Here is a 25,770-nt window from a genome sequence, read left to right on the forward strand (position 1 = left end):
TGAAAGTGTGGACCAATACGCAGTAGAGTTGGTGTTCATTTTCTTAATTTATTAAAGAACGTTGAACACGAGAAAAAACAAGAAAACAATAAGCACGACAAATGACAGTTTTGCAGGCTCACAAAAACACGCAATGCAAAAACAATCTCCCACAAATCCCAAACACAAACACACCCTAATATATGGGACTCTCAATCAAAGGCAAAGAGAAAACACCTGCCTTCAATTGAGAGTCCCAACCCCAATTAATCAACCATAGAAACACAGACTACCTAGACTAGACATAGAATTACCTAAACATAGATCATAAACCAAAAACCCGGAAATACTAAATCAAACACCCTTTTACCAAAAACACCACTCTGAACCACATAAAACAAATACCCTCTGCCACGTCCTGACCAAACTACAATACCAATTAACCCTTATACTGGCCAGGACGTGACAGTAGTCTTTAAAGGAGGACTGAGTAAGGCCAAAATGTCACAATAAAATGTAATCATTTTTCAGTAAGTCACAGTAAAGTATTCATGAATAAGTTTAAATTCCTATGAATGTGTTTTAACATCCAAAGAGCGTGCCACTTTACCAATCGTGGTGGAAAATAATTTATGAATCAGTTACTAGTGCTTGTAAACGCTAATGTGTCTTCACTGATTGTACCCAATACATGTATAAATTTGTGTACACATAAAGGCTTCATAACATAAATATATGTGTAACAGAGACATTTGGCAGAGACAATGTAGCTTGCTTATAACAGTTCATGTGGAGTGGGTGTTATAATGTTTATGTCATTACTGCATAAGACTACATAAAACTATGTAGGCTTATAAAGAGTGTATGATAATAGGGATTTATGACAATGTCATGCATATAAAGGCTTTATGAATGCTTTATGAATAATACATTTCACCACTGTAATTAAAGTGTTATCATTATCTCTTCCCTATTCTGAAGATTCATCCCTGACTGAATCGTCGCAATCCCAACCCAACACCCCTTGACATGGCCCATGACTCTATCGATGACTCCTATGAGGGCTGCAGGGAGAATATGCTCTGTGAGGTGACAAACAACTTCCTACCAAAGGAGAAAAAAAGTACAGAAAATGTCAATGCGCTTGGTGGGAAGCTATGGATTTTTATGACAACCATAAACATAACATTGAAATGTATGTGAATCCAACAGAGATGATTTTCGAGAACATTCAATGAGGCCACTACCCTAGGGAAGAGCTACAAGACAGTTTATAAGCATCACTCCTTGCATTTCCTGTTGTCAGATGCCTTACGTATTCTTATTAAAGACCCAGGAAAACAGTGTGTAGAAACCTTCCTGGTTAGCTTACGAAGGAAAAAAAGATGACAATGCGATTTGGCCAGTTTGCTTCATCATCTACCTACGAGCATGTGGCTAAAATGTTTGCAGATTGGAAGACATGTTTTAAGATCACTACCTGTTTTGGTGCGTCCCTGGCAGGTTTATCTCAATTGAACAATGAAGAAGAGGTGTTGATTTCACCATATGAGGTTTTCAAAATGGCTGAGGTGACCAAGAATAAAGTATTGGAAGATAAGGACAAAGATCATAAGAGTGAATGTGAGATTGTCTACGAACTAGAGAGCACAAAAACAACCAAAAGTGACTTGAATTGCCATATTGTCGATAATGACAAAAAATAACAAAGCCTGTAACACGTGACATTAGTGACATGTTGAATGTCTTGCTCGAGTTCCAGGCCCACTTCCTTGCAGATGTTGCATTTTATCAACCAATGGTCGGTGCCACGTCATCGACTACACAGTCGGACATCCGATTGCTATAACATATAATCTGCTTAGCTGATACGTTCAACACCTACCCAATCATTGTGAGATCTGGCAGGCGTCTGCAATGTAGTCAGGCAAAATTACAGGAAATGAGCTGTAAAACAGCTCATTTTCCTCTTCGCCCCATGGCAAAATGAGAAGAATTGCATTAGTTAGTTAGAAAACTGCAAAATGTTCTCTACATCCCAAAGCAACATGTGTAGAATTGCACAAATTAACTCTAAAACATAAAAAACATATCTGCTGTCAAGAGTGGGGCCACTAAATATTTTGCTTGCAATAGGTGTGGGGAGGGGGGTAACGGCACGTCTCCTGATTTTTTTGTGGTCCATCCCTGATTTAGTAAAAGTCTCATGCATTTTTTGAACTTCTGTTGTACTAACCTTTTGAATGACCTACATCTTCAAAATCTAATATTACATAGTTAAGTAGAACATGTGTTCACCTCCCTCTTCTGAATTATAATATTACATGGCCCACTGATTATAGTTAAGATTTCATATTATATGACATACTGAATGAACAAAGTTAAATGGTTCAATAAATTATACAGGAAAACTACCAATTGGTACTGTAGGAATATTTACTGAAATACGCTTTGTTCAGAAATAGCAGACAATGGATAACAACAACAACAAAACATTCTCAAATATTACAAAAATACATTTCCCCCCCAAAAGATGCAAAATCATGTAAAAAAAAAGAAAGTCAAATGTACATGCACAAAAGACAACTTAAAGGGAAATCCTACCACTTGTCATCCTCATGTTCATTATCTCCAGCACAATGCCAGTGTCTAAACGTGAAAACGGCGCATTTCTACGTTTTGTCGAAAAATATATAACATTCTAGCCAATGACATTAAAAGTAAAAACATTTTAAAAACAGTGATTTTCATCAAACACTGAGATTTGCAGTGACGTGGGGAGCAAGTATATACCCTACCGCTGGCTAGAAACTGGTTGCAGGTTTGGAAATCACTATAATTTTTTATTTTAATCCTACCCTGTGATGTCACTATCTTGGTTTCAATCCAATTGGCGACAGATTTTCATGTGAATATTCTAAAATATTAATAAGGAAAATATGCACATTTTCCCACCAGCGCTGTGTTTCCGCCAAACTGACTTTGCGGAAACAGTGGGTGGGGACGGGTTTCCATCGCATTTTCAACTGTGTTGCGATAAATAGCAAATGTGGTCTTTGCATGTACGCTCTATTCAGCAGCTGGCAGAGCTTGGCTACATGACAATATTATGGATAAGAGCAAGATTATTTTTATTTGTCAAGCGGCAGCCAAGCATCGATCATCATGTCACCAGAATAAGACCCCCAATATTTATTGGAAAGGAGCATCAAGCTCATCACTGTGCACTTTCACCTCCGTGTGAAGTTCATCATAACTTATTTCATCTGTAGCCTAATAAACTGCATGCTTTCCCGAGTCGTAGTGTGAGGACCACACAACATGTAATCGCATCGATCTGATGGTTATCAAATCAATATTTGCCTATAAAGGAGGTGTTTCCACTGCCATTTCTCACATAATTAATTTTACCAACGCAAAACGATCCCACCTTGTCTAGTGTATTTTGTTTTGTCGACATTTGGAAAGTTTACCCAAAAATGTGCTGTTTCCATCAGGCCTGTCGTGACATGTTTTACTCGCATAAAAAGATTGGATGGAAACCTGGTTACAGAGAAGCAGAAAGACACAGAGCGAGAGACAGAGAGAGACATAGAGAGACATAGAGACACAGAGAGAGACAGAGAGAGCGACACAGAGACAGAGAGACAGAGAGAGAGAGACAGAGAGACGAAAGAAAGAAAGAAAGAAAGAAAGAAAGAAAGAAAGAAAGAAAGAAAGAAAGAAAGAAAGAAAGAAAGAAAGAAAGAAAGAAAGAAAGAAAGAAAGAAAGAAAGCGTCAGAGAGAGTAGTCTGTAAGCGGTACCTGGCAAAACACTCCCTTCAATTAAGTCAATGCTGGACATCTCTTCACAAAACGCTCTCTCCCGATTGGCCGACCGGCGTGTCACTCATAACCAGCTTATTCTCATAGCAGGTGGGGCCACGACCCTGCTGTCCTTGATTGGCTCCCCTCCCATTTCTGTCCACTAATTGGGTTTGCTGGGCTGCTCTCCAGCACAGCCTCTTCAGGAACACAGTGGCTCCTAAAGCTCCAACCAGCACCCCCAGCAGGACACAGGAGATGTACACCCATACCGGTGACCTCCACAGCCCCGGGTCCACCCTGCCTTTGACACTGAGGTCCTCCATGATGAGCTGGTAGGAGGCTGTGAGGCAGGGTTCGCTACCCCAGGAATAATCACCCTGGGCTGAGCAGCGGCAGGAGTAGAAGCCCAGGCTGGATCCGGAGACGGTGACCTCCAGGTGGGAGTGGTGCTGCTGGGTGTGGCGGCCCTGGGGGTGCTCCCAGACGCAGGGGAGAGGGGAGAGATGGGGGTGGTCACAGGGGAGGAGGACCACCAGGCCCTTCTTCACACGCAGCTCCTTCACCACAGGGGAACAACGACCTGCGATGGGAAGGGGGTGGGAGGGAGGACAGAGAGAGGCAGAAGCAGAGATAGAAAGAGGAGGAGTGAGAAGGAAGGATGGAGAGTAAAAGAGAGAGAAAGGGAGAGATAGGAAGTATGGGAGATGGGCAAGAGGAGGGAGGGAGTTACAAGATGAGAGGAAGAGCGAGAGCGAGAGATCGTCCTAATTCTGTTTGGAAATGTAGTAGATTTGGTGGATGTGTTTAATAGTGGAATAGATGTGGTACGAGGGCTGTATGCATGTTTAATAGTGGAAAATGTGATAAGGGCTTTATACGTTTTTAAGAGTGGAATAGGTGTGATATAATAACCTTATGCATGTTTAATGGTGGAATAGATGTTATATAAGGGCCTTAAACATGTTTAATAGTGGACTAGATGTGATATAAGAACCTTATGCATGGGTAATAGTGGAATATAATTGATATAATTATATAGTATAATTATTATATATATTTTTTTAAATCTTTATTTAACTAGACAAGTCAGTTGAACAAATTCTTATGGGACAATAACGGCCTACCCCGGCCAAACCCTAAACCAGACGATCCTGGGCCAAATGTGCGCCGCCCTATGGGACTCCCAATCACGGCCGGTTGTGATACAGCCTGGACTCAAACAAGGGTCTGTAGTACGCCTCTAGCACTACAATTAAAATCAACCTGTTTAATAGTGTTCATACTCACCCTCTCCAGTGCCACACACCTTCAAAGGGTCCTCTGACTCCCTCTGCACTGGAGAGCTGAGAACAGAGAAAGAAGAAAGAGAGATGGTGAGATGTGATGGTGACAGTGAAACAACTAGTTTGAAAGGAAGGAAGATAAAGCAATGTTTTGAACAGCAGGAGGGAGAGAGAGAGAGAGAGAGAGAGAGAGAGAGAGAGAGAGAGAGAGAGAGAGATGCAACCTGTATTTATGTTGATTTATTTTCCTTTTTGCACATCATTACAACACTGTATATTTAGACATAATATGACACTTAAAATGTCTTTATTCTTTTGGAGTGTACTGTTAAATGTAAACTTTTTATTGTTTATGTCACTTTTGTTTATTTTATCTATTTGACTTCCTTTAGCAATGTAAACATGTTTCCCATGCCAATAAATCCCCTTAAATTGAAATTGAATTGACAGAGACAGAGAGAGACAGAGCAAGAGAGAGACATAGAGAGAGACATAGAGCGAGAGAGACATAGAGAGAGAGAAACATAGAGAGAGAGACATAGAGAGAGAGAGAGAGAGAGAGAGAGACATAGAGAGAGAGACAGAGACAGAGACAGAGAGAGAGAGAGACTCAAACCCCCACAAAGAGAATGCTATGTAGACTCACTCCGCAACACAGGCTCTCTTGTTGACGTCCCACACACAACCTAGTCCTGCTGCCCGGGCACACACCTGACAGCTGGAGTACACCCTGCACCCCTCTACTGGCACACGGGACAGAGAGGAGGGGGAGCCTACCACCACATGGCCCTGGGAGGGAGCAAAGGGTTAAAGATGTCTCTGTGTGTGTGTGTGTGTGTGTGTGTGTGTGTGTGTGTGTGTGTGTGTGTGTGTGTGTGTGTGTGTGTGTGTGTGTGTGTGTGTGTGTGTGTGTGTGTGTGTGTGTGTGCGTGTCTGATACCTGGTGTATGAGGATGTTGTTGACGGGCTCTACTGAGGTTGTCAGAGGGATCTCCTGCAGCAGAGTAGCAATACGACCAACGATAGACACACTGTGTAACTCCCCCTGATCTGTGTGAAAACACACATCAATTCACACCACAGAACATAATCAACCACAAAATGAGAATATTTTCTGATATGTTCAGCATAGTCAATTAACTGCCTGGTCTATTGATTACTTGATGTTTCTCTCTCTCACCTGTTCCCAGATGTAGTAGGGCAGCATCACTGTTGGAGATGTTGGTGGCTGTGATCCTGGTGTATGTGGTTCCCCTCCTCACCAGAAGGGGCGCTGCGTCCACAGTGCTCGTCAACAGAGGATGTTCCTTGGCAAACTGCAGCACGCGGTCGGGCATGTCGAAGGAGGAGTTATAACCCTGGGCTCTCAGGTCATCATTGATACACTGAGGGGGACAGAGACCAATTCAGCCTGTTATGACGATGATGGACATACTAGGACACTATATGATACTAACCCTTAAATGGAAAATGACTACCTGGATTCGTCCAATAACAAAGAAACACTCATTTTCGAAAGAAGCACTAACTTTCGCTATCCGCTGCAAAACGTTTTTAAAATGCTTTCCATTGCATGCCCTAATAAATACAACCCAGGTGAGTCTGGTGAATACCTGTCCAGGACGGGGGTCGGGTACAGACTCAGAGCTCCCACTGTTCACACAGTTCCTCTTCATATCTCTGAAGCCTCCCGTCGCAAACACCTTGGTGATGTCAGCCAGGCTGTACACACACACTGCTGACACGCGCTCTCCTTTCCTAAACACACACACATTACCATGTTCATTACAGTAATGCCGTCTGTATGAGTCATTGTAACATGATAATCATATTTAGTGATTCTCCTTTCTCTTTCCCTCGCAATCTGTCCTCTCTCATTCTCTCTCCACCCCGTTCCCCATCTCTACTCCTCCTCTACCTCCGTCTCTCCCCATCTCTATCCCCCCGTCCCTCTCTCTTCCCCTCTCCCCCCCTCCACCCCCTTACCACTGGGAGGTGAAGAGGGTGTAGAAGTGTGTGCTGCTGGGGTCTCCCAGGCGGTGTTCCAGGGGGTAGGCGTGGGTCAGGACGGTGTAGTACTGGCCACTGTCCCGGTCCCGACACACCAGCTGAGCCTTCAGGAAACTGGTCCAGCGCTTCTGCAGGGTCTTAGAGCCCCCCACGTCTCCCTGGCAGATAAGGAGATAGGGATGGGGGAGATAGGGATGGGGGAGAGGGGGATGAGAAGTATAGAGAGAGAGCACGAGACAAAGCACACATGAGCAAAATAGAGGGAGAGAGAGAGAAAGAGAGACAGACAGAGAGAGAGAGAGATGTATCTCACCTTGCAGACTCTGGCCACCCGTGTGACCCTGACCTTGGTATAAAGGTCATACTCTATAGCGTTCTCCGTGAAGAAGAAGTAGATTTTATCATCGTCTCCAGGACTCTCCCTGACCAGGGCCGAACTCACAAACTCTGGATCTGGACTCATCAGAAAATTACATATGGATGATATATTGCATGTAGTGCTTCCCAACTCCAGTCCTCAACACCCCCGACAGTTCACATTTTCGTTGTAGCCCCAGACAAACTTGCACATTTTCTCATCAGTGGTGTTTCCACTGAACTGTCTTTTTGCGGATAAAAATCAATGTGTGATGACGTAGACACACAAAACATTTTTCGCTTAAGTTTTCATGTACCTAATAAAAATGTAAAGTTCAATGTGTTTCCATTTTCAACTGTACCGATAGTTATGTCCCAAAAACTGTTAGGTTAAATAGCAAATGTGCATATTCTGGTCTTGGCACGAGCGCTCTAGCCAACAGCTCACAGATACAGTATGGGAAGCCTAGTCTACATGATGAGATTACTATGGATAAGAGCAAGAATATTTGTATTTGTCAAACTGCAGTAAAGCATCGATCATCATGTCACCAGAATAAGACCCTCGATATTCATTGGAAAAGAGCGTCAAAATCACCTTGCACTTTCAGTTATTTCGTCTGTAGCCTAATAAACTGCAGGATTTCCCGAGTCATAGTGGGAGGACCACACAACATGCCATCGCATGACTCCAAGTTTACTTCCACATTAATACTAACACATAAAGGCGTTTCCATCGCCACTTCTCACATAATTCATTCTACCGCCACAAAAAGATCCCACCATGTCGAACGGACAAGTTATCTGTTGGCATTTATAAAATTGTACCAAAACATCCTGTTTCCATCAGAGCTGTCATGATTTTTATTTTATACGGTATGACGTTACTGGCATAAAACATGTGGATGGTTATAGATATAGACCATCATCAAAGAACAAACTCATTAGGTAGGTAACACTACACTGCTAAACCACATCCTGAGTTAAACTCTTCATTGGACACATTCTGTTGTTTGGTGTTACAGAAGTTTGGACAGTAGAAGTATTTTATAATCTTTCCCAACATGCATTGGGAGTGTGTGTGATTGACAGAGGGGTCTCACCACTGAGCCAGTTGATGGACTGATCCATGCGCACTTGTTGACCTGCTGCCCTGGTGATGTCAAACTCTGTGCCCCAGAAGTTAGAAGGGGAGGCGGTGTACAGCACTCCATCTACAGTACACATATAGACAGGATGTGATAGAGTGTGAGTGTGTGTGTGTGTGTGTGTGAGTGTGAGCGTGTGTGTGTGTCTAACCTGCAGTAACAGCAGTGTGAGGTTGTCTGGGATCATAAGGACACTTCCCCTTCCCAACTTTGTCACCTTCTTCCTTCACCAGGGTAAACGTCACTGGGTCCTGAACACACACACAGTCTATATATATCTTTTTTATTTATTTAACCAGGCAAGTCAGTTCAGAACAAATTCTTATTTACAATGACAGCCTACTGGGGAACTGCCTTGTTCAGGGGCAGAGCAACAGATTTTTATCTTGTCAGCTCAGGGATTCGATCCAGCAACCTTTTGATTACTGGCCCAACGCTCAAACCACTAGGCTACCTGCCGCCCCAGTAGGATGGCTCATAATAATGGCTGGAACGGCGCAAATGGAATGGCATCAAACACATGGAAACCATGTATTTGATATGGTTCCACTGATTCCGCTCCAGCCATTACCACGAGCCTGTTCTCCCCAATTAAGGTCCCACCGCCTGTGACGTGAATATCATGTGTTTAAGCCTATCAACTAAATACATGAATTGAATGAAAAACATGTATTTGACCACAACAGTAAAAGAGCATCTAGCAGGTGTATCATAATAATAATAATAATATTATAGGTGTAAAGTATAATAACAATAATATAGGTGTAGAGTATAATAATACTAATAAAAAATACTATAGGTGTAGAGTATAATAATAATAATATAGGTGTAGAGTATTATAATAATAATAATAATATAGGTGTAGAGTATATTAATAACAATATAGGTGTAGAGTATAATGCTAATAATGAATGATATAGATGTAGAGTTTAATAATAATAATAATATAGGTGTAGAGTATAATAATAATAATATAGGTGTAGAGTATAATAATAATAATAATATAGGTGTAGAGTATAATAATAATAATATAGGTGTAGAGTATAATAATAATAATAATATAGGTGTAGAGTATAATAATAATAATATAGGTGTAGAGTATAATAATAATAATAATAATAATAATAATATAGGTGTAGAGTATAATAATAATAATAATATAGGTGTAGAGTATAATAATAATAATATAGGTGTAGAGTATAATAATTATAATTATAATAATAATATTGTAGGTGTAGAGTATAATAATAATAATATTACAGGTGTAGAGTATAATAATAATAATAATAATGATAATATAGGTGTAGAGTATAATAATAATAATAATATAGGTGTAGAGTATAATAATAATAATATAGGTGTAGAGTATAATAATAATAATTATAATAATAATATTGTAGGTGTAGAGTATAATAATAATAATATTACAGGTGTAGAGTATAATAATAATAATAATAATAATAATGATAATATAGGTGTAGAGTATAATAATAATAATGATAATATAGGTGTAGAGTATAATAATAATAATGATAATATAGGTGTAGAGTATGAGAAGAGACAAAGGAGAGAGAACGTGACTGACTATGAAACCACACTGGGGATCGTAGGCGTAGGAGCCACAGACGTAGATCCTTCCATCCTTCAGAACCTCCAGCAGACAGATGTAGTTATAACAGTCATCCTGTAGAGGGAGACAAAGAGCCATGTCTCAAACAGTATTCTATTCTCCCCTATAGGCCCTGGTCAAAAGTGGTGCACTGAATAGGGAGTATTTGAGATTAGCAGAGGGGGAAAACGTAAGCCTGTTTGTATCTCGTAAATACATCTTTACGATCTATGCGGAAACAGTTCAAGTGCCCTGGGATAAGGAATATTTGGGGGATTTTCAAGTCCCTGATTGCCTTTTAGTTTAAGCTAGGCTGAAGCTCGCTTGGCAACTCCTTCGTAGCACAGGGCCATAACAGAGCAGGATAAAGTTGCCTCTAGACCCAGATCTCAGGTCAGTTTACATTCCTCACCATAATGGCTACGGTTAGGATTTGGGGTAGATAACATGATCCTAGATCAGGAGAACCTAGCTCTACACAGATCAATAAAATATGGTTAGAATCAGTAGTATAATGCAGGGTTTCTCAACTCAGGTGCCAGGAACTCAATGTAAACAGGCCAAGGTTGGTTTTCATATTACTCCCATTGAATAAACGGTAGCGATAACAATAACTCTAACTCCCTGACTATTTAAGGTAGCGTCATGCCTGTTTATCAGTCTTTGAATGACGACCAGATACAAAGTGAAAAGTCATCTGAAAGCCAAACATACAGGATGTGATGTGTTGTTGACAGGAAGCTGAAGAGTCAGTAAAGCAGTCGTTATGGTAACATCATATGTCTAAAGGCAAAGTGTTATATATATATATATCTTTTTTAACTAGGCAAGTCAGTTTAGAAGAAATTCTTATTTTCAATGACAGCCTAGTGGGTTAATTGCCTTGTTCAGGGGCAGAACAACAGATTTGTACCCTGTCAGCTTGGGGATTTGATCTTGCAACCATTCGGTTTCTAGTCCAACACTCTAACCACTAGGCTACGCTGCCGCCCCGGGACACCTTTAACCATATACATACACTACAGAGCAGCGGAGGACGGTGGGAGGAGCTATAGGAGGACAGGCTCATTGTAATGGCTGGAATGGAATTAATGGGTGGTATCAAACAAATCAAACATATGGAAATCACATGTTTGACTCCGTTCCATCTACTCCATTCCAGCCATTACAATGAGCCTGTCCTCCTATAGCTCCTCCCACCAGCCTCCACTGCCACAGAGACACCTCTTACTACACACAGTTTTCTTGCCACTTCAAACACAGATCAAGAGCACCCCACGTTGCTCACCTCTCTCTTGCCTTTACCCATACAGGACTTCCTCTCCTTTTCTGTTGCCTCCCACTTAATCTGCAGAGACAGAGACGGAAGTCAAAGAGAGAACACACAGACGCATACAGTTACATCACACAGTTAAACATCAGGTTAAGCCCAGTACTGGACTAAAAAGCAGTGTCAGTGGAGAATCTCTATTGAGAAAGTTGTCCAGGACTAGGTTTAACCTATGTCTGGCATAGTGTGTTTGTCCCAGGTAAGACGTAGGTTTTTCTATGGTTTTGTGTTCATGAATACTCCCATCATGAAAACACCGAAACAAATACACACTCGTTTCACTGCCAGTTGGCTAAGATCAAGAGTGGAAATATGCACAGATAAGCGTGCACACACAGACAGTCAAGTGAAGAAGTCTCCCCCCTCCCATCTCTCTGTCCCCCCCTCTTATCTCCCTCTCTCTCTCCCCCCCTTATCTCTGTCTCTCCCTCCATTTCTGTCTCACTGATGGGTGTTTCCAGGTGAGGTTGGAGGTGTGCAGGGCCAGGATGGAGCCTCTGGCTCCCAGGTAGAGTGTCTCAGAGCTGGGGTCTTGCAGGAGGACGCTGGCGTTGGACACCCCCAGAACTGCACCTACCCCTGAGGAGAACAGGACATAACATTAGGGATGTGCCCCAAATGGCTATTTCCTACAGTGCACTACTTTGGACCAGGGCTCCGTAATATATAGACTCCCCTCCTCTGCCCCATTTATTTGCCTTTGACCTTTGAGTGAATGTGTGAAGGATGAGACTGACTTACAGGGACTTTTACGGAACCATTTCTAAGCATCAGTAATTGTGTCACTTCCTCTACTGAGAAACATTCTTGTGGTCGGTAGGCTGCTACCCACAGCTGGGGTGCAATAATTTGTCCACACAACGAAAAAATGGTTTCTATTGGACAAATTCAGTTAGGTCACTCCCCATTTCATTCCGTTTAAGAAATGTTTTGCAACAGAATCAGCGTAATAAATAAACCCCTACTCACCAGTCACTCAAAGTTGATTTAGGTAGACAATTTTGGGGCTAAACTCTCCTTTGCGTTTGCTATTTAGTCCGTGACATAGGCTTAATATGTGTCCGGTAAACTGCTCCTTGTTGCATTTGTGTGTTAACACACACACACACACCACAAAGAGTGGGGCATCTCAAACCTCCACATTCTCTGTATTACAATCTAAGACCTATAGCCTATAGCCTAGGCCTATCTATCCATGAAAGCAGGCAAAATTAGGATAACACTGTAACCCCAGTCTATACTCACTCTGCTATATTCCGGGTACTTTGTGAAAACAGCAGTGAAATGACACACCTGTCTTCAGTCATTTTAAAAGTGTTGTTTAATGGGCATTTCTCCACCATGCCTCCGTCCTTTCCATCTGGTTAAATGTTGGATTAAGTAATTAACCACCTCCATTCCCAGATGAATAAATTAGCCTACCAAAACCACACTGGGTGCAGATAATAGACTTCTTACAAATGTACTTGTTTGCTAGGCAACATCATTTGCATTGCTATGACTAATTAGATTGTAGCCTACCTCACGTTACCGTATCCATTAGGAATTGCGATACATTTTAAAATTGCGATACATTTTGTATGTAGAGAGAGACCGTTTGTCCAACTGTACCGTACTCACCTCCGTGAACATTGGGAATTGCTGTTTGACAACGAGTTGAACCAGTTGTGAGCCACAAGATCACGGCCATATAACAGGTGGTCGACATGTTGAGAAGTGACATCAGGAAGAATGTCCGTTGATGACCGAGCGTCAGTTACTCATCATTAAAAGTGCGCTCGGGGCGTTCTGTCAATACAGGATGCACAGGGGGGAACGAAACGCTTACAGAAACCAAGAAAACTAAAAAGTACGGTTCAAGTGTATCAAAATACGGCGTGTTTTTTTATTCTCACCTACCTATTCGGTGTCCGATTTGGTTCTATTTCTAACACGGTATAATAGGCTACTTCGCCTAAAGGTCAGGTACAGTACAGTATGTAATAGAACTATTACAGTGTTAATCCAGGAAGCGTTCAAATCTCACTATATCAAACGTCAATACACGTCCACAACCACAGAGGAACCTGAAATATACAGTAGTAGGCCTATTAACGTTCACATATTCCCATGTAAACAGCATTGAACTGAACAGTAGTCTAATTTATTGAGGGGCACAATAAAGATATATTTTTTTAAACAATCAATGCACAAAACAAATAGTGGAAGGAGAGTTACTGGATACACACCCATTATTGTTTTATTGAATCACATCAGTAAAACAAAGTCAATTAGGAAAAGGATGTGAGACTGAGCGGAAGTCATTTGTTTCTGTTGGGGAGAGGAGGAGGCTAACACTGTTTGTAATATTTACATCGACCACTGGCAGACTTCTGGAAGATCTCTGTCGCTCTTTTCTCCCTCTCTCATGTTCATTACACTGGTGTGCAATGTTGATATTCATAACAGGTTATAGAAAAGTTATTACATCAGAAGAAAAAACTATGATTCTGTATGTGAAAACAAGTTCAATAAATAAAGTAAGTATACAATAACATTGTGAAATGAGTGAATGTGTGGATTGGTCTCAATATATCCCTATGGGCGCTGATCAGTAGTAGTGCACCTTAAAGGGCAATAGGGTGCCATTTCAGACGCAGCAGAGTATCCTAAATGAACCCCATGTTTTCATAGATGACCTCTGGTGACTGGCGTCCAGCAGTGGGCCTCCTGGTGGCCAAGGTCCTGGTAATGGTCAACGATGATGATGAGGAGGAAGAGGAGGCCATTGAGGAAGAGGGGGATGATGATGAAGATGAGGATGGTGATGAAGAGCCTGGCTTGCAGACCCGGCTGTAAAGGTGGGCGAACGGGTCAGTGTTGGGGCCCTTGGCTGAGGTCCCCACACAAGGCTCACTATAGATGGGCTCCTCTTTGCCAGGTTCCTGCCCCCGCTGGTCCTGGTTCTGTTGTTGAGTCTTGTCAGGTAGACGACTCGCACGGTCGTACACCTCGGAGTAGACCGGCTCTGGCTTGTTGCCGTGGTGACAAGAGCAGGAAGAGGAAGTGGGCGGTGGTGGTGTAGATCTTGGGGGTATGAGTGAGAGAATGTCTGCTGGGTCGGCGTACACTGGTTCCGTTCGGTTGCCATGGTGATTGCGGGGGTATAGAGGGATAGAGGGGGTGAGGGTGGAGGCTGTTGGGGGCGTCAGATAGGAGTTGAGGCCAGGGGCTTTGGGTTTAATGCTGTCTGCTGGCTCAGAGTACAGACACTCCTCAGAGCCAATAAAATTAGGCGGCTGTGAGTACACACACTGCTCTGAGCCAATAGCATTTGAAAATACTGGCTTAAAACTGTAGCTCCCCTCCAAAATGGCTGCGCTATCTGGTAGTTTGGGCAGTGGTGAACGAGCACGAGGCATATTACGGCTACAGTTAGCAACCACAGTGTCGCCCTCAAATTCGTCCCCGGCGACGGCCTTCTGTTCCCGTATGGCGGTCTCGATGAGGCTGAAGATGTCGTCAGCTTGGCACGTCTCAAAGGTGAAGGTTCCGGGTCCAGAGTCACAGCGCCGGCCCGCCTCGATGGAGAATGTCAACTGTGGGAGAACCAAGAGGACACAATGATTTGTGAAAATTCCCACAGGTGTTCACTGGAAAATTGCATCATTTAATGTGGGCACCATACGTATTATAACCTGCAACCTTCTTGAATGGACACTGATGACCCTACAATGATCCTTAGACATCCTGTTTTGGACCCACACTGCCCTAAAAAGGCAAAACACAGTAAATTTGATCTGTTGTAATGACCAGGTATATTATCTGATTAATGTGGGATTTTGTTTCCAGACACAAAACAAGCCAGTTGATCAGAACATATCATGAAGTACCAGAAATTGCTGTCTGTCTAGACAGAAAAATATTTTGAAGTCAGAATTTGCAGTAAAAGAAATTACGTAGTTACTGCGTTTTGCCTTTGTAGCGCAGCATAGTACCGTACTGTGATGGCCTTGAAATTAGACACTAGAGAGTAGCATTAGATTAAAACTAATAACAGATTAGGAATCTAATTCTATGGCTCAATGAGATTCTAAATTCCATGGTTCTACTGACCTTGTCTCTGCCATAGCGTCTTATCAGCCGATAGGGCCAGTCCTGCAAACTCTTCCTGGTCTCCGCCTCCTTAAGGACCAGCCCCTCCTGGGCCACTTGCAGCCAATAGTACTCCCCCTGGAGGCCGCAGCGCATTGCTACATGTGTCTGCTTCACACCCACCCTGAACTCACTCACTGAGGGGAGAGAGGAGGGAGAGTGGGGGTCATGACCGAAGCACTATGGATGGTGTTCATTTCTATTTTTAGTTTTCTATTTTGTGTATATCTTTCCTTTATTCGTAGTAATATCTTTGAAAAGAAGAACCTGTTCCAAGACAGCAGTAATCATACGCCCATTAGACATAAACAGACAGAAGAATGGTTGTTCATTATAGTTTGTGTGGCCACTAGGATATCTGATGTGCTTCTCACCTTCCTCCCTGGAGACGTAGATCTGGTTGTCCTCCATCTGAATCTGGGGCTGCTGACCAGTGGAGCCTCCCTGGGAGAGAAGACATGTATTTAGATTAGACCGTGAGAACTGTCCTCACAGATACCTACACTCTTAGAAAAAAAGGTGCTATCTAGAACCTTAAAAGGGTTCTTCGGCTGTCCCCATAGGAGAACCCCTTTTGGCTTCCATGTAGAACCCTTTCTACAGAGGTTTATACAGGGAAGATTATTTTTATTTTGGAACTTTTTTTCCCGTTTCTGTTTTAAAACAGATAAAAAAATACAAACTTGGTAAAGTCGTGTGGTTCTCTAGAAGGGGTCAGCAGAAGAACCCTTTTACAACCTATTTTCTAAGAGTGTGCACATCCTCTATATAATAACTGTTTGGTGAGGAAAAGAGTTTAATGATAGAGAGACCAGTGAACAATGGCGTTTGCTGTTAGCCTTGTACCAATACCGAGACAATTTCCTATCAGCGTTGTTGAACTAGGGCTGGGCGATATATCGATATAAAAAATATATCGATATATTTTAAATGTGATATGAAATTAGACCATTTCGCATATATCGATATAGTTCAAATTTGCGCTTTGATCCTTGCTCCAAGCAAGCTGCAGACCCGGAGCTCTCTACGCTGCTCCCCGCGCCTCCTCTTTCATGCACAGAGGGGGAGGGGCAGGAACAGACACTTCAACAAACATGGAGGAAGCAACAGCGTCTGCGGAGCGTTTTGATGAGGAATTGGTTAGTAAAAGAAAAAGCATTGGCTCAGTAATTTGGAGATGGTTCGGATTCAAAGTATCAGATGAGCAACAAAATCACGTAATATGTAGGCAGTGCCATAAAAAAGTTACAGCCAGGGGTGGAAGCACTACAAATCTTTTTCACCACCTAAAACAGTGGCACAAACTGCAATACGAAGAGTGTGTGAAACTGCGCGCTGCAGAAGCCCCAGCCGCAAGCCGTCGACAACCCGAAAAAGCTCCAGCCCCGAAACAAAGCTCACTGCAAACTTCATTTTCCCGCAGTGTGCCTTATGAAAATAAAATTGGCAAGTGGTGTCCTATCACATTGCTAAGGATATGGTCCCTGTTGCAACTGTGGAACAAGTCGGATTCAAAAAGCTACTGAAAACTATGGACCCGAGATATGAGCTTCCCAGTCGCAACTACTTTGCACGAGAAGCACTGCCACACATGTACACTGAAGTCAGGCACCTTATGGAGCTTTGATTTCAAAAAAGGTACTCCTGTTGATATACAGTGTTTATGTTTACATGTTATTGTTATTTGAACAGCTGAGCATTTAATCTGAACCAGGTGAAGCGCCCTGTTTATTATTTATTCATTTGAATTTTCAACTGTTCACTGAAATAGCCGGTTTCAATAAAACTACTTGAGACATGTCATATCTGGCTTTGACTTTGACTGAACATTTGCTCTCACTTTGCGGAAAAAATATCGGGATATATATCTTATATCGATATTCAGCCTAAATATATCGGGATATGACTTTTGGTCCATATCGCTCAGCCCTATGTTGAACGCTAATAAAGTCTGATTCTACTTCTATCTGTAACTGAAGCTGCTCTTCTCACCTGGAAGGCGATGTCACACATCCTCTCCACCCACTCCAAGCAGTCGTCCTTGTCCGCCGCGAAGACGTACCTCCTGCCGTCTGTCTCCACACAGAAGGCGGCCATGTTGTCTTTGGGGCAGGCCTCAGCGTGTGGGGGCAGCCTCAGGACCCTGATCACCTACATTTTACTCCATTAGCAGACACTCTTATCCAGAGACTGTAAACAATGTGACTTGGTGCGTCTCTGCTTGGCACTCAGCATTAAGGAGATAGATTGGGGGTAAGGCTTGTGCAAGCTCAAACAGCTCATAGGAGCAGGGGCCTATCTCCTGTTTCTGTAGCATGAGCCAGTTTGATGTACAAGTACGTCCTTTAGACAGGACGCGAGTCTATCGGAGGGCCTTAGGCTTATCCATATCCAGAGCCAATCATAGTTGAATGCACTAAGTTAGGTAAGACAACCACATACTGTATCACCGTCAGTGCCAGTAAAAAAACAAATCCTCAATAAAGCAGCTATAAGCAAAGTCAGTGTTAGTAAGAAAGACAAGTACAGCAGTAAGGTTTACCTCTGACAGGCGGATCACCCTCTTCTCCTTAACTTTGTCCTGGTGCTTCCAGACCCCAGAGGGACCGGCCCGCTCTCCTCCCCCCACCTCCAGGCGCTCTAGCCTGGCTACACCACAGCGGCTGGAGGGGTAGAGAGCCAGCCAATGCTGCTTCCACTTCTGGAGGGAGGGAAGAAAGGGGATGAGGGCAGAGAGGGAAGACAGAAATAATGGGGAGAAAAAGAGAAAGGCCAAGAGAAGGGGAGGAAAATTTGTGGGTGAGAAAGAGAATTAAAAAAAAGTGAGTATCTAGTTTTCCCATTTCCCTGACAAAACATTAGTCATATGACAGACTCAGAATATCATCACCCCCCCCCCAGCACATCGGCCTATTATTAAATAAAGGTGCAGTGGTAGATGAGGTATGTGTGCTCAGGTACAGTACTGCCTTGGCCCCTCCCTCTGTTTTACGTGTGCCTGGCAGTGTTTCGGTTTACATCCCAAATGGCACCCTGTTCCCTACATAGTGCACTAGTTTTGACCAGAGATCCTGTGAGTCCTGGTCAAAAGTAGTGCACTGAAAAGGGAATAGGGTGCCATTTGGGACACATTATGTTGGAACGTGCCATGAGGAAACTGGGAGCAGTACTGTGTCTGGGCACGCAAGTGAGGATCCGTTCTACCCTCATACCTTTACACACGCACCATTACCAATTTAGCCTGTCTCTGCAAGTAAGACTTCAACATGTAGGCTACAGTAAATGTCCTCGTATACTGCAATCATATACATTCAAATGTAAAATGGAATGGTATACGGATTAGATTGCTGTCATACACAGTACATGCAATAAACAAGGGGGTGGCAGTTTACATGATAACAGCAATAGCCAATATCAAAACACTCGAAATAACCAAAATAAAAACTTACATTACAAGACTGTTATAAAGCTGCTTTCAAATTCGAAATAAATACAATATGTTCCTATTGACTATTATTGTCATTCCACAAAAACAAGATAGATAAGGTACCAGGATGTGTACAATTAAGTGAGCTAAATAAAGTTACGTGCTTACCTTTTCTACATGTCGGTGTTGAAGGTAAACTTGTCCTGCTTTCACATGAGTGTCCATTATGTTCAAAGAGACTCTCGGAATACAAGTGAACTTTAACCACTAACTTGGATTTGACTTTGATATATGTTAGTTTACGGTATCATAATCCTACACTTGTGATTTTTGTACGGCAAAACTCTCCCCCTGACAAATGTAGGTGTGCTTTTCTTTCTTTCGTTACGTTAGCGGCAAATACTACTGTGAAATTATGACTGCGTCCACACCTTTCTCACGCCCCCAGGCTACTACGTCTGGTCCAGGGCGTTAATGCACGTCCCTCTTACTACCTGAATGTACAAAGACCAACCCTTGTGATATCATACAACGAATAATAGCCTACACAGAGAACCATACAGTGAATAAGACATGTATTGTGAAGAATGAAGGAAGTGAAACCTCCCATTCATGGTTGATTTTATTACGATATTTGTATTGTTAATTTTTCTTTCATTTATGACCATTGTTTTTAGAACGGCTACGAAGACTCAGATTATTTTGGAATGCTGTGACATCACCCTATTTATGATATCGCTGCGTAACTAAGGAATCGATAAAAAGTATATTATTTTGACTCCAACGTTCTATGGAACATAGACTATTATGGGTTTTCCAACACACATTTAACCACTGTCTCATGTAGCCTGTTTTAGTTTCGCTAGCGTTGACTCCGATTTATCCTTGACGAAGGACCATCTTAAATATCAGGGAACAAGAGCAATTTAATGCACTCTTTAAGGCAAATTCAGGTATGTCTAGCACGGGTGGCCATATTTGAGAATTTTCATAACATAAACACTAGGCTATTCAACTAGTAAGAATAGGTAATCAATGAGATTGTCTCATAATGCTTCCAGAGAATTAAGACTTTTCACTGATGCTCTTGGTTGGTTAAAGGTGAGGGTTCATCCATCTCTCCACTCTTCTCTCCTCCAGTCTCGGGGCCCTCAGGCCAGAGTGGGGCAGCAAAGCACCTATGGGGCTGACTACAAGCCCCCCAGTGATCGGCACCTGAGGCTGTTCAGGCTCCATGCAGAGCCATCTTGCACCACACACCAGAAGGTACAACTAACTCGCTCTCTCTCTCCTCTCTCTCACACACACACCAACACTTTTCAACTTGTATACTAACGCCATACACTCTAAAAGGAAAAGGTTCCTGGAGTATCCTTTAGGGATTCTTCAAATTGAAACTGTGGGGGAACCCAAGTTCTTTGAAGAACTACCCCCCCCCCCCTATTTTTTTTAATGTATTATTAACAATCACCATAACAATAACACAATATTTTAATTGTCAGTGTTTATTATGATTTTAGTGGCAAAGCAGAATTCACTCATCTCAATATGAGGTGAACTCCCAGCAGAACTCCAAGTCACATGGGTATATCTTCTGGCCTGTTGATGTTAAATTACTGTGTTAAAGTTCTCCCTATCCACAGCCAGAATTATTTTGCAGTGCATGGTGATCGAACAGGTTTCCTGTTATATTCATCAGAGGTGTAGGGAGGGTGAAGTCTGTGAATCCAAAAAAATAGTAATTATACAGATGATTAACAAAACATGCACACGACAGTATTCATACCTAGGTTTTTGTGGTGAATGTGAATGAAAAAAAACTGTTTTGATAATGGTTTTCATACACATACCTTGTCCATAATGTAAAGGCCTATGGGATATTCATTGAAGAGGTAAGGGAGGAGGATGGTACATGTGATCTGCATAACATACCAATACCAACTGACATACCTTTGTATGCCTCCTCCTCTGTATACCTGAAGACAGACACAAAGGTGATCAGTTCAGTCATCTGCACCCAATACAGCTAGCCTTCAACATATTCTTATAGCCTACATATTCTTATCTCTTTGTTGGTTTTATATCCATTAAATTGTCAATTTTCTGTTTTAGAAAGATTTGCACAAATATGAAAAGATAGATGGTATTATCATAAAACAATATACATTTAGATCATACAAGGGACAATCCTTATCTTAAATTGAGGAGATCTTTACATTTTTCAGTTAAGTGCCTGCACCTGCTGTCCTTTCAAATTCAAATCCAAATGTTCAGAGGGGCAATTAGGTTCCTGCAAGAACCCCCAAGAACTAAGGTGGTTCCTCGATGAACCCCACCTGCTATGGGGTTCTTCTAAGAACCTTTTGGGGCAATTTTCAGTGACAAGAACCCTACGGTTCTTTGAAGGACTTTGAGGATCGTAGAAGAACCTTTGTTGATCCCTTAACACACTGTACACATTCACACTGCCCTGATTTGGCCCGCCTGTCTGTCTATCTGTCTGCCTATCTGTGTGTCTGTCTGTCTTTCTGCCTGTCTGTCTCTCAGTTGGCGGATATGTGGGCTCAGTACTACAGACAGTGTTTCCAGACCATTACCAACGGCCCACAGAACCCCGCCTTTGCCTTCACTCAGGTGAGTCCCTCAGCCACAAGAACTAACTTATTTGTCTTACCTGTCCTTTGACTGGCATACCTTAATGGTAGATGCATTGATATTATCTTAGTCAGTCTCAAATATCTCTCTCTCTCTCTCTCTCTCTCTCTCTCTCTCTCTCTGTGTCTCTCTCTCTCTCTCTCTCTCTCTCTCTCTCTCTGTGTCTCTGTGTCTCTGTGTCGCTCTCTCTGTGTCTCTCTCCAGAAGGGGAGAACAGTGAGGGCAGCTACATTGGAGAGTGAGAATTTCAGTATGATCCAAGTGGAAAGGACAGCTCCTCCAGAGAAGGGGCAGAGCCAGATACCACCACAGCGTTCGAGCTCCGACTCTGGGGAACGAAGGTCGGTCTCTCCCTCTCTCCCCTCGACCTCAGTCCGTAACTCCATCCCGTCCCGCCCTGCCCGGAAAGAGGCATGGACGCAGGCAACAGGGGACCCAACAGGGGTCACAACGACACCCAAGGACATGGTGGAGCTGCCTCACATCGGCAGTGGAGAAGGTGAGAGAGGGAATACCCTGTTAATTTTGTATTGACAACATGTTTTTATTTGAGGCTTTGAATGGCCTTATAACTCCACATTTTATCCGCTTTTGTTTCCTTTAGTGCAAGATGATAGACCAGCACCAATAACATATGTGTGTGTACTACCTGTTCCTGTTGTCACAGGAAGTGATGGGGAGCTCCCGCTGCAGGTGGAGCGGTTAAGGGAGGAGCAGTTCCGTCGGGACATGACCCACTCATCTAGGCAGGAAGGCCAGATCAACCAGCGCATAGCCAACCAGTCTAACCTCATGCACCTAGGTAGGTCCTATAGAGACATAACAATATATTAAACACTGTTCTATACCCATAGCCACCCAGTCTAACCTCATGCACCTAGGTAGGCTTTCTACCACCAGCCTTATGTCCCAAATAGAACATGAGTGTGTGTGTGTATGTATGTATGTATGTATGTATGTATGTATGTATGTATGTATGTATGTATGTATGTATATGTGTGTGTGTTTATGATAGATAGATAGATAGATAGATAGATAGATAGATAGATAGATAGATAGATAGATAGATAGATAGATAGATAGATAGATAGATAGATAGATAGAGTGCACTACTTTTTTTTTTACCAGAACCCTATAAGCACTATATACGGAATAGGGTTTTGGTCAAAAGTAGTGCACTATATTGCAAATAGGGTGCCATTTGGGATGTACAGCCTTCATGCACCCTGGTAGATCCAATAGCCACCCAGTAGAGAGAAACATAGTACTCAACACCATCCACCATGATCTTAGATCAGCACTCCCTACTCTGAGACACTTTAATACGGGCAGTGCCACCACCATCCACTCTGATCCTAGATCAGCACTCCCTACTCTGAGACGCTTTAATACGGGCCGAGCCACCTACTTTCTCGAGAGCCTGCTGGCCAAACCTCAATGGCAATAACATGTTAAACTTGTGACGTAGGTGCAGTATGAAGCTGTATATGGGATTATTCATGATAACTCTCATCCACGTGTGTGTGTGTGTGTAGGACTGCCATTCGACGGTGTGACCACCTACAGCCAGAGTTACACACACTGGGACAACCCCTCCACACTGAGAGGCCCGCGCATCCAGCCTGAAGCCACACTGAACTGGTACAGTGGATCACATCGACATACCGACACGGATTGAAAGGAGGGATCTGTTCATACTTACTTACCTAATGCCATGGTGCACAGGCATGGCACTTCGCACTCTGTTCTGGACAGTCTCCTCCAGCTCGTTCTACCCCATGCCAGTTTTCTTTGCATCTGTCTCAAGCTCCTGCAATCTGTTCACTGCAACAGATAACTGCAGACTACTACAGAGCAGATTACATAGTGATTCACACATACAGTGATTCATAGCAATCCCCTTCACCCAGCAACCCATTAACAGTCAAGTGGTGCAGCAGAGGCTTTGTCCATCATGTAGTCTGGCGTCTGTAATAGCCAGAGGTAAAAGTGATGTCACAATAAACCCAGTTGGGGAGTAATGTGGAATTTTAGCAGCTCCACCACTACTGCTTATACCTGTCCTACAGACCTTCAGATCTGCAAACATAACTAGGTTATCTACCCCTAAATAAAAAAATAAAAAACATAGCTAGGTTAGGGCCGAGGGGAAGGACCGAATTATGACAGACTTTAATATGCTTCACCATCCTATCCTCTCCATCCATCCAGGAGGGCCTGGGTGTCAGAGTACCAGGACCGGTACCAGGGCCCTGATCGCTACGTCCCTGGGCAGAGGAAGCCCCCTAGTGGCCTGGAGAAGGAGCCCTGCACCACCGAGTACCAGCCTGGTGCCCACACCGCAGACCAAACCCAAGGGCACATCCGCTCAGAGTATCAGAGGCACTTCACCAAGAAGGTAATATCCCAAACGGAACCATTTTCTCTTCGTAGTGCACTACTTTTGACCAGGGCCTATGGTGCACTGTGAAAATTATTTTGGGACGAAGACCCAGTTAAGGCTCCCTATTAGAGTAAACATATGGCTGCACTTACACACCACTACACTAGACACTGTAGAGGCTGTGACTTTCACCTCATGGTGCACAGAGGGCTCTACACAGAGATTGAGATTTATATGCTATAGGTTGTACATTCACATAGGCCCTTGCTATCCGGAATCCAAGGGACGTCCCTACCCCATTAACGTTTACATTTCAAATCGTATTGGTCACATACACATATTTAGCAGGCGTTATCGCGGTGTAGTGAAATGCTTGCGTTCCTAGCTCCAACAGCGCAGTAGTATCTAGCAATTCACAACAATACACACATCTTAAAGTAAAATAATGAAATTAATAAATATTAGGGTGAGCAATGTTGAAGTGGCATTGACTAAAATACATTATATGCATATGAAATGAGTAAAACCGTATGTAAACATTGTTAAAGTGACCAGTGATTCCATGTCTATGTATATAGGGCAGCAGCCTCTTAAGGTGCAGGGTTGAGTAACCGGGGTGTAGCCGGTTAGTGATTGCTATATAACAGTCTGACGGCCTTGACATAGAAGTTGTTTTTCAGTCTCTCGGTCCCAGCTTTGATGCACCTGTACTGATAGCTAGGTTATCTACCGGTTCACCCAGCTGTGGCTCAGGTGGTTGATGTCCTTGATTTTTTGGGGCCTTCCTGTGACATTGGGTGCTGTAGGTGTCCTGGAGGGCAGGCAGTGTACCCCCAGTGATGCGCTGGGCAGACCACCCCCCCTCTGGACAGCCCTGCGGTTGTGGGCGATGCAGTTGATGTACCAGACGGTGATACAGCCCAACAGGATGCTCTCAATTGTGCATCTGCAAAAGTTTGTGATAGTCTTAGGGGCCAAGTCGAATTTCTTCAGCTTCCTGAGTTTGAAGAGGCACTGTTGCGCCTTCACCACACTGTGTGGTTGGACCATTTCAGATTGTCAGTGAACTTTAAGCTTTTCAGCTTCTCCACTGCGTTCCCGTCGATGTGAATAGGGGTTTGGTGTAGTGAGAGTCTTCTTGTACCATCATGCAACCTCACTGTCATACCATGTTTGGGTTCACAATGACAGCGATGGTGTTGACAAGAGGACAAACAGGTCTGGGATCAGGTTACACTTGCAGTATAAATCCAGCCAAACAATTAACTGATAACTTCAATAATTTAAAGGCAGTTGAGCAAAAGGAGGAAAGACAATACAATTCATTATGTTATTCCTCTGATTTTGCTGCAGAACTACCCTGGCCTGTCCAGACCCAAGACCAGCCCTGCGTAGACAGAACAGAGACAACTGACCTGAACCATCTTGCAGGATTAGACCTGCATGGTCTCTATTCGATGTTCAACCTGACAAAGGTTAATATAGAAAAAAAGGTATTTTGACAATTCAGAGGTACTTGTTTGTGTCAACATTTTTTATCAAAACCCACAGCGTGGTCTTTTTAGTGGACTTTTAGCTAAGGTAATGACAGGTTACTGGACATGTAATAACAGAATCAAACCTGTATATAAAACAATGAACAAGACA

At 43.0% G+C, this 25,770-nt stretch overlaps 3 protein-coding genes across 5 annotated transcripts; 1 reads left to right on the plus strand and 2 right to left on the minus strand.

Annotated features, from left to right (window-relative positions):
• Nucleotides 1-254: 254 nt before the first annotated feature.
• On the minus strand, nt 255-13,581 carry LOC106602207 (semaphorin-4F). 3 transcript variants are annotated; one of them, XR_006769534.1, is made up of 16 exons: nt 13,145-13,581; nt 11,970-12,103; nt 11,483-11,542; nt 10,171-10,269; nt 8,737-8,836; nt 8,541-8,651; nt 7,394-7,533; nt 7,057-7,238; nt 6,684-6,828; nt 6,251-6,455; nt 6,011-6,120; nt 5,717-5,859; nt 5,075-5,130; nt 3,785-4,367; nt 1,865-1,948; nt 259-1,083 (listed from the first exon to the last, which is right to left on the minus strand). XR_006769534.1 is itself a non-coding variant. In XM_014194709.2 (15 exons), the coding sequence occupies exons 1-14, from the start codon at nt 13,245-13,247 to the stop codon at nt 3,829-3,831; spliced, it is 2,127 nt and encodes a 708-aa protein (XP_014050184.1). In that variant the 5' UTR covers nt 13,248-13,581; the 3' UTR covers nt 255-1,948; nt 3,785-3,828. The 3 variants fall into 3 exon arrangements, 2 of the variants coding, with proteins under 2 accessions (XP_014050184.1, XP_014050185.1); XM_014194709.2 differs by having other exon boundaries at nt 255-1,948; XM_014194710.2 differs by lacking the exons at nt 259-1,083; nt 1,865-1,948 and having other exon boundaries at nt 2,398-4,367; nt 13,145-13,312; nt 13,424-13,581.
• Nucleotides 13,582-13,741: 160 nt separating this feature from the next.
• LOC106602211 (docking protein 1) lies at nt 13,742-19,539 on the minus strand. The gene is made up of 6 exons (XM_014194717.2): nt 19,254-19,539; nt 18,201-18,359; nt 17,651-17,809; nt 16,033-16,102; nt 15,620-15,795; nt 13,742-15,102 (listed from the first exon to the last, which is right to left on the minus strand). The coding sequence occupies exons 1-6, from the start codon at nt 19,308-19,310 to the stop codon at nt 14,173-14,175; spliced, it is 1,551 nt and encodes a 516-aa protein (XP_014050192.1). The 5' UTR covers nt 19,311-19,539; the 3' UTR covers nt 13,742-14,172.
• An 88-nt stretch (nt 19,540-19,627) lies between these two features.
• On the plus strand, nt 19,628-25,761 carry LOC106602212 (uncharacterized). Its single transcript, XM_014194722.2, has 8 exons — nt 19,628-20,038; nt 20,226-20,351; nt 21,633-21,719; nt 21,945-22,239; nt 22,408-22,542; nt 23,276-23,381; nt 23,952-24,138; nt 25,477-25,761. The coding sequence occupies exons 1-8, from the start codon at nt 20,015-20,017 to the stop codon at nt 25,516-25,518; spliced, it is 1,002 nt and encodes a 333-aa protein (XP_014050197.1). The 5' UTR covers nt 19,628-20,014; the 3' UTR covers nt 25,519-25,761.
• The last annotated feature ends 9 nt before the right edge of the window (nt 25,762-25,770 follow it).

Source organism: Salmo salar, chromosome ssa04 (genome assembly GCF_905237065.1).
Source record: "Salmo salar chromosome ssa04, Ssal_v3.1, whole genome shotgun sequence".
Taxonomy (NCBI): domain Eukaryota; kingdom Metazoa; phylum Chordata; class Actinopteri; order Salmoniformes; family Salmonidae; genus Salmo; species Salmo salar.

Excerpts from the sequence above, each read along its gene's own strand:
- LOC106602207 (XM_014194709.2), bottom strand. The coding sequence starts at position 13,247 with ATGTCACTTCTCAACATGTCGACCACCTGTTATATGGCCGTGATCTTG. Across the intron at positions 10,270-11,482 it reads TGGGTAAAGGCAAGAGAGAG|GATGACTGTTATAACTACAT; the intron begins GTGAGCAACGTG and ends CTCCCTCTACAG. Across the intron at positions 8,652-8,736 it reads TCACACTGCTGTTACTGCAG|ATGGAGTGCTGTACACCGCC; the intron begins GTTAGACACACA and ends TGTGTACTGTAG.
- LOC106602211 (XM_014194717.2), bottom strand. The coding sequence starts at position 19,310 with ATGGACACTCATGTGAAAGCAGGACAAGTTTACCTTCAACACCGACAT. Across the intron at positions 17,810-18,200 it reads GGGTGATCCGCCTGTCAGAG|GTGATCAGGGTCCTGAGGCT; the intron begins GTAAACCTTACT and ends AGTAAAATGTAG. Across the intron at positions 16,103-17,650 it reads TGTGTGACATCGCCTTCCAG|GGAGGCTCCACTGGTCAGCA; the intron begins GTGAGAAGAGCA and ends CTTCTCTCCCAG.
- LOC106602212 (XM_014194722.2), top strand. The coding sequence starts at position 20,015 with ATGCACTCTTTAAGGCAAATTCAG. Across the intron at positions 20,352-21,632 it reads CTTGCACCACACACCAGAAG|TTGGCGGATATGTGGGCTCA; the intron begins GTACAACTAACT and ends TCTGTCTCTCAG. Across the intron at positions 21,720-21,944 it reads CCGCCTTTGCCTTCACTCAG|AAGGGGAGAACAGTGAGGGC; the intron begins GTGAGTCCCTCA and ends GTCTCTCTCCAG.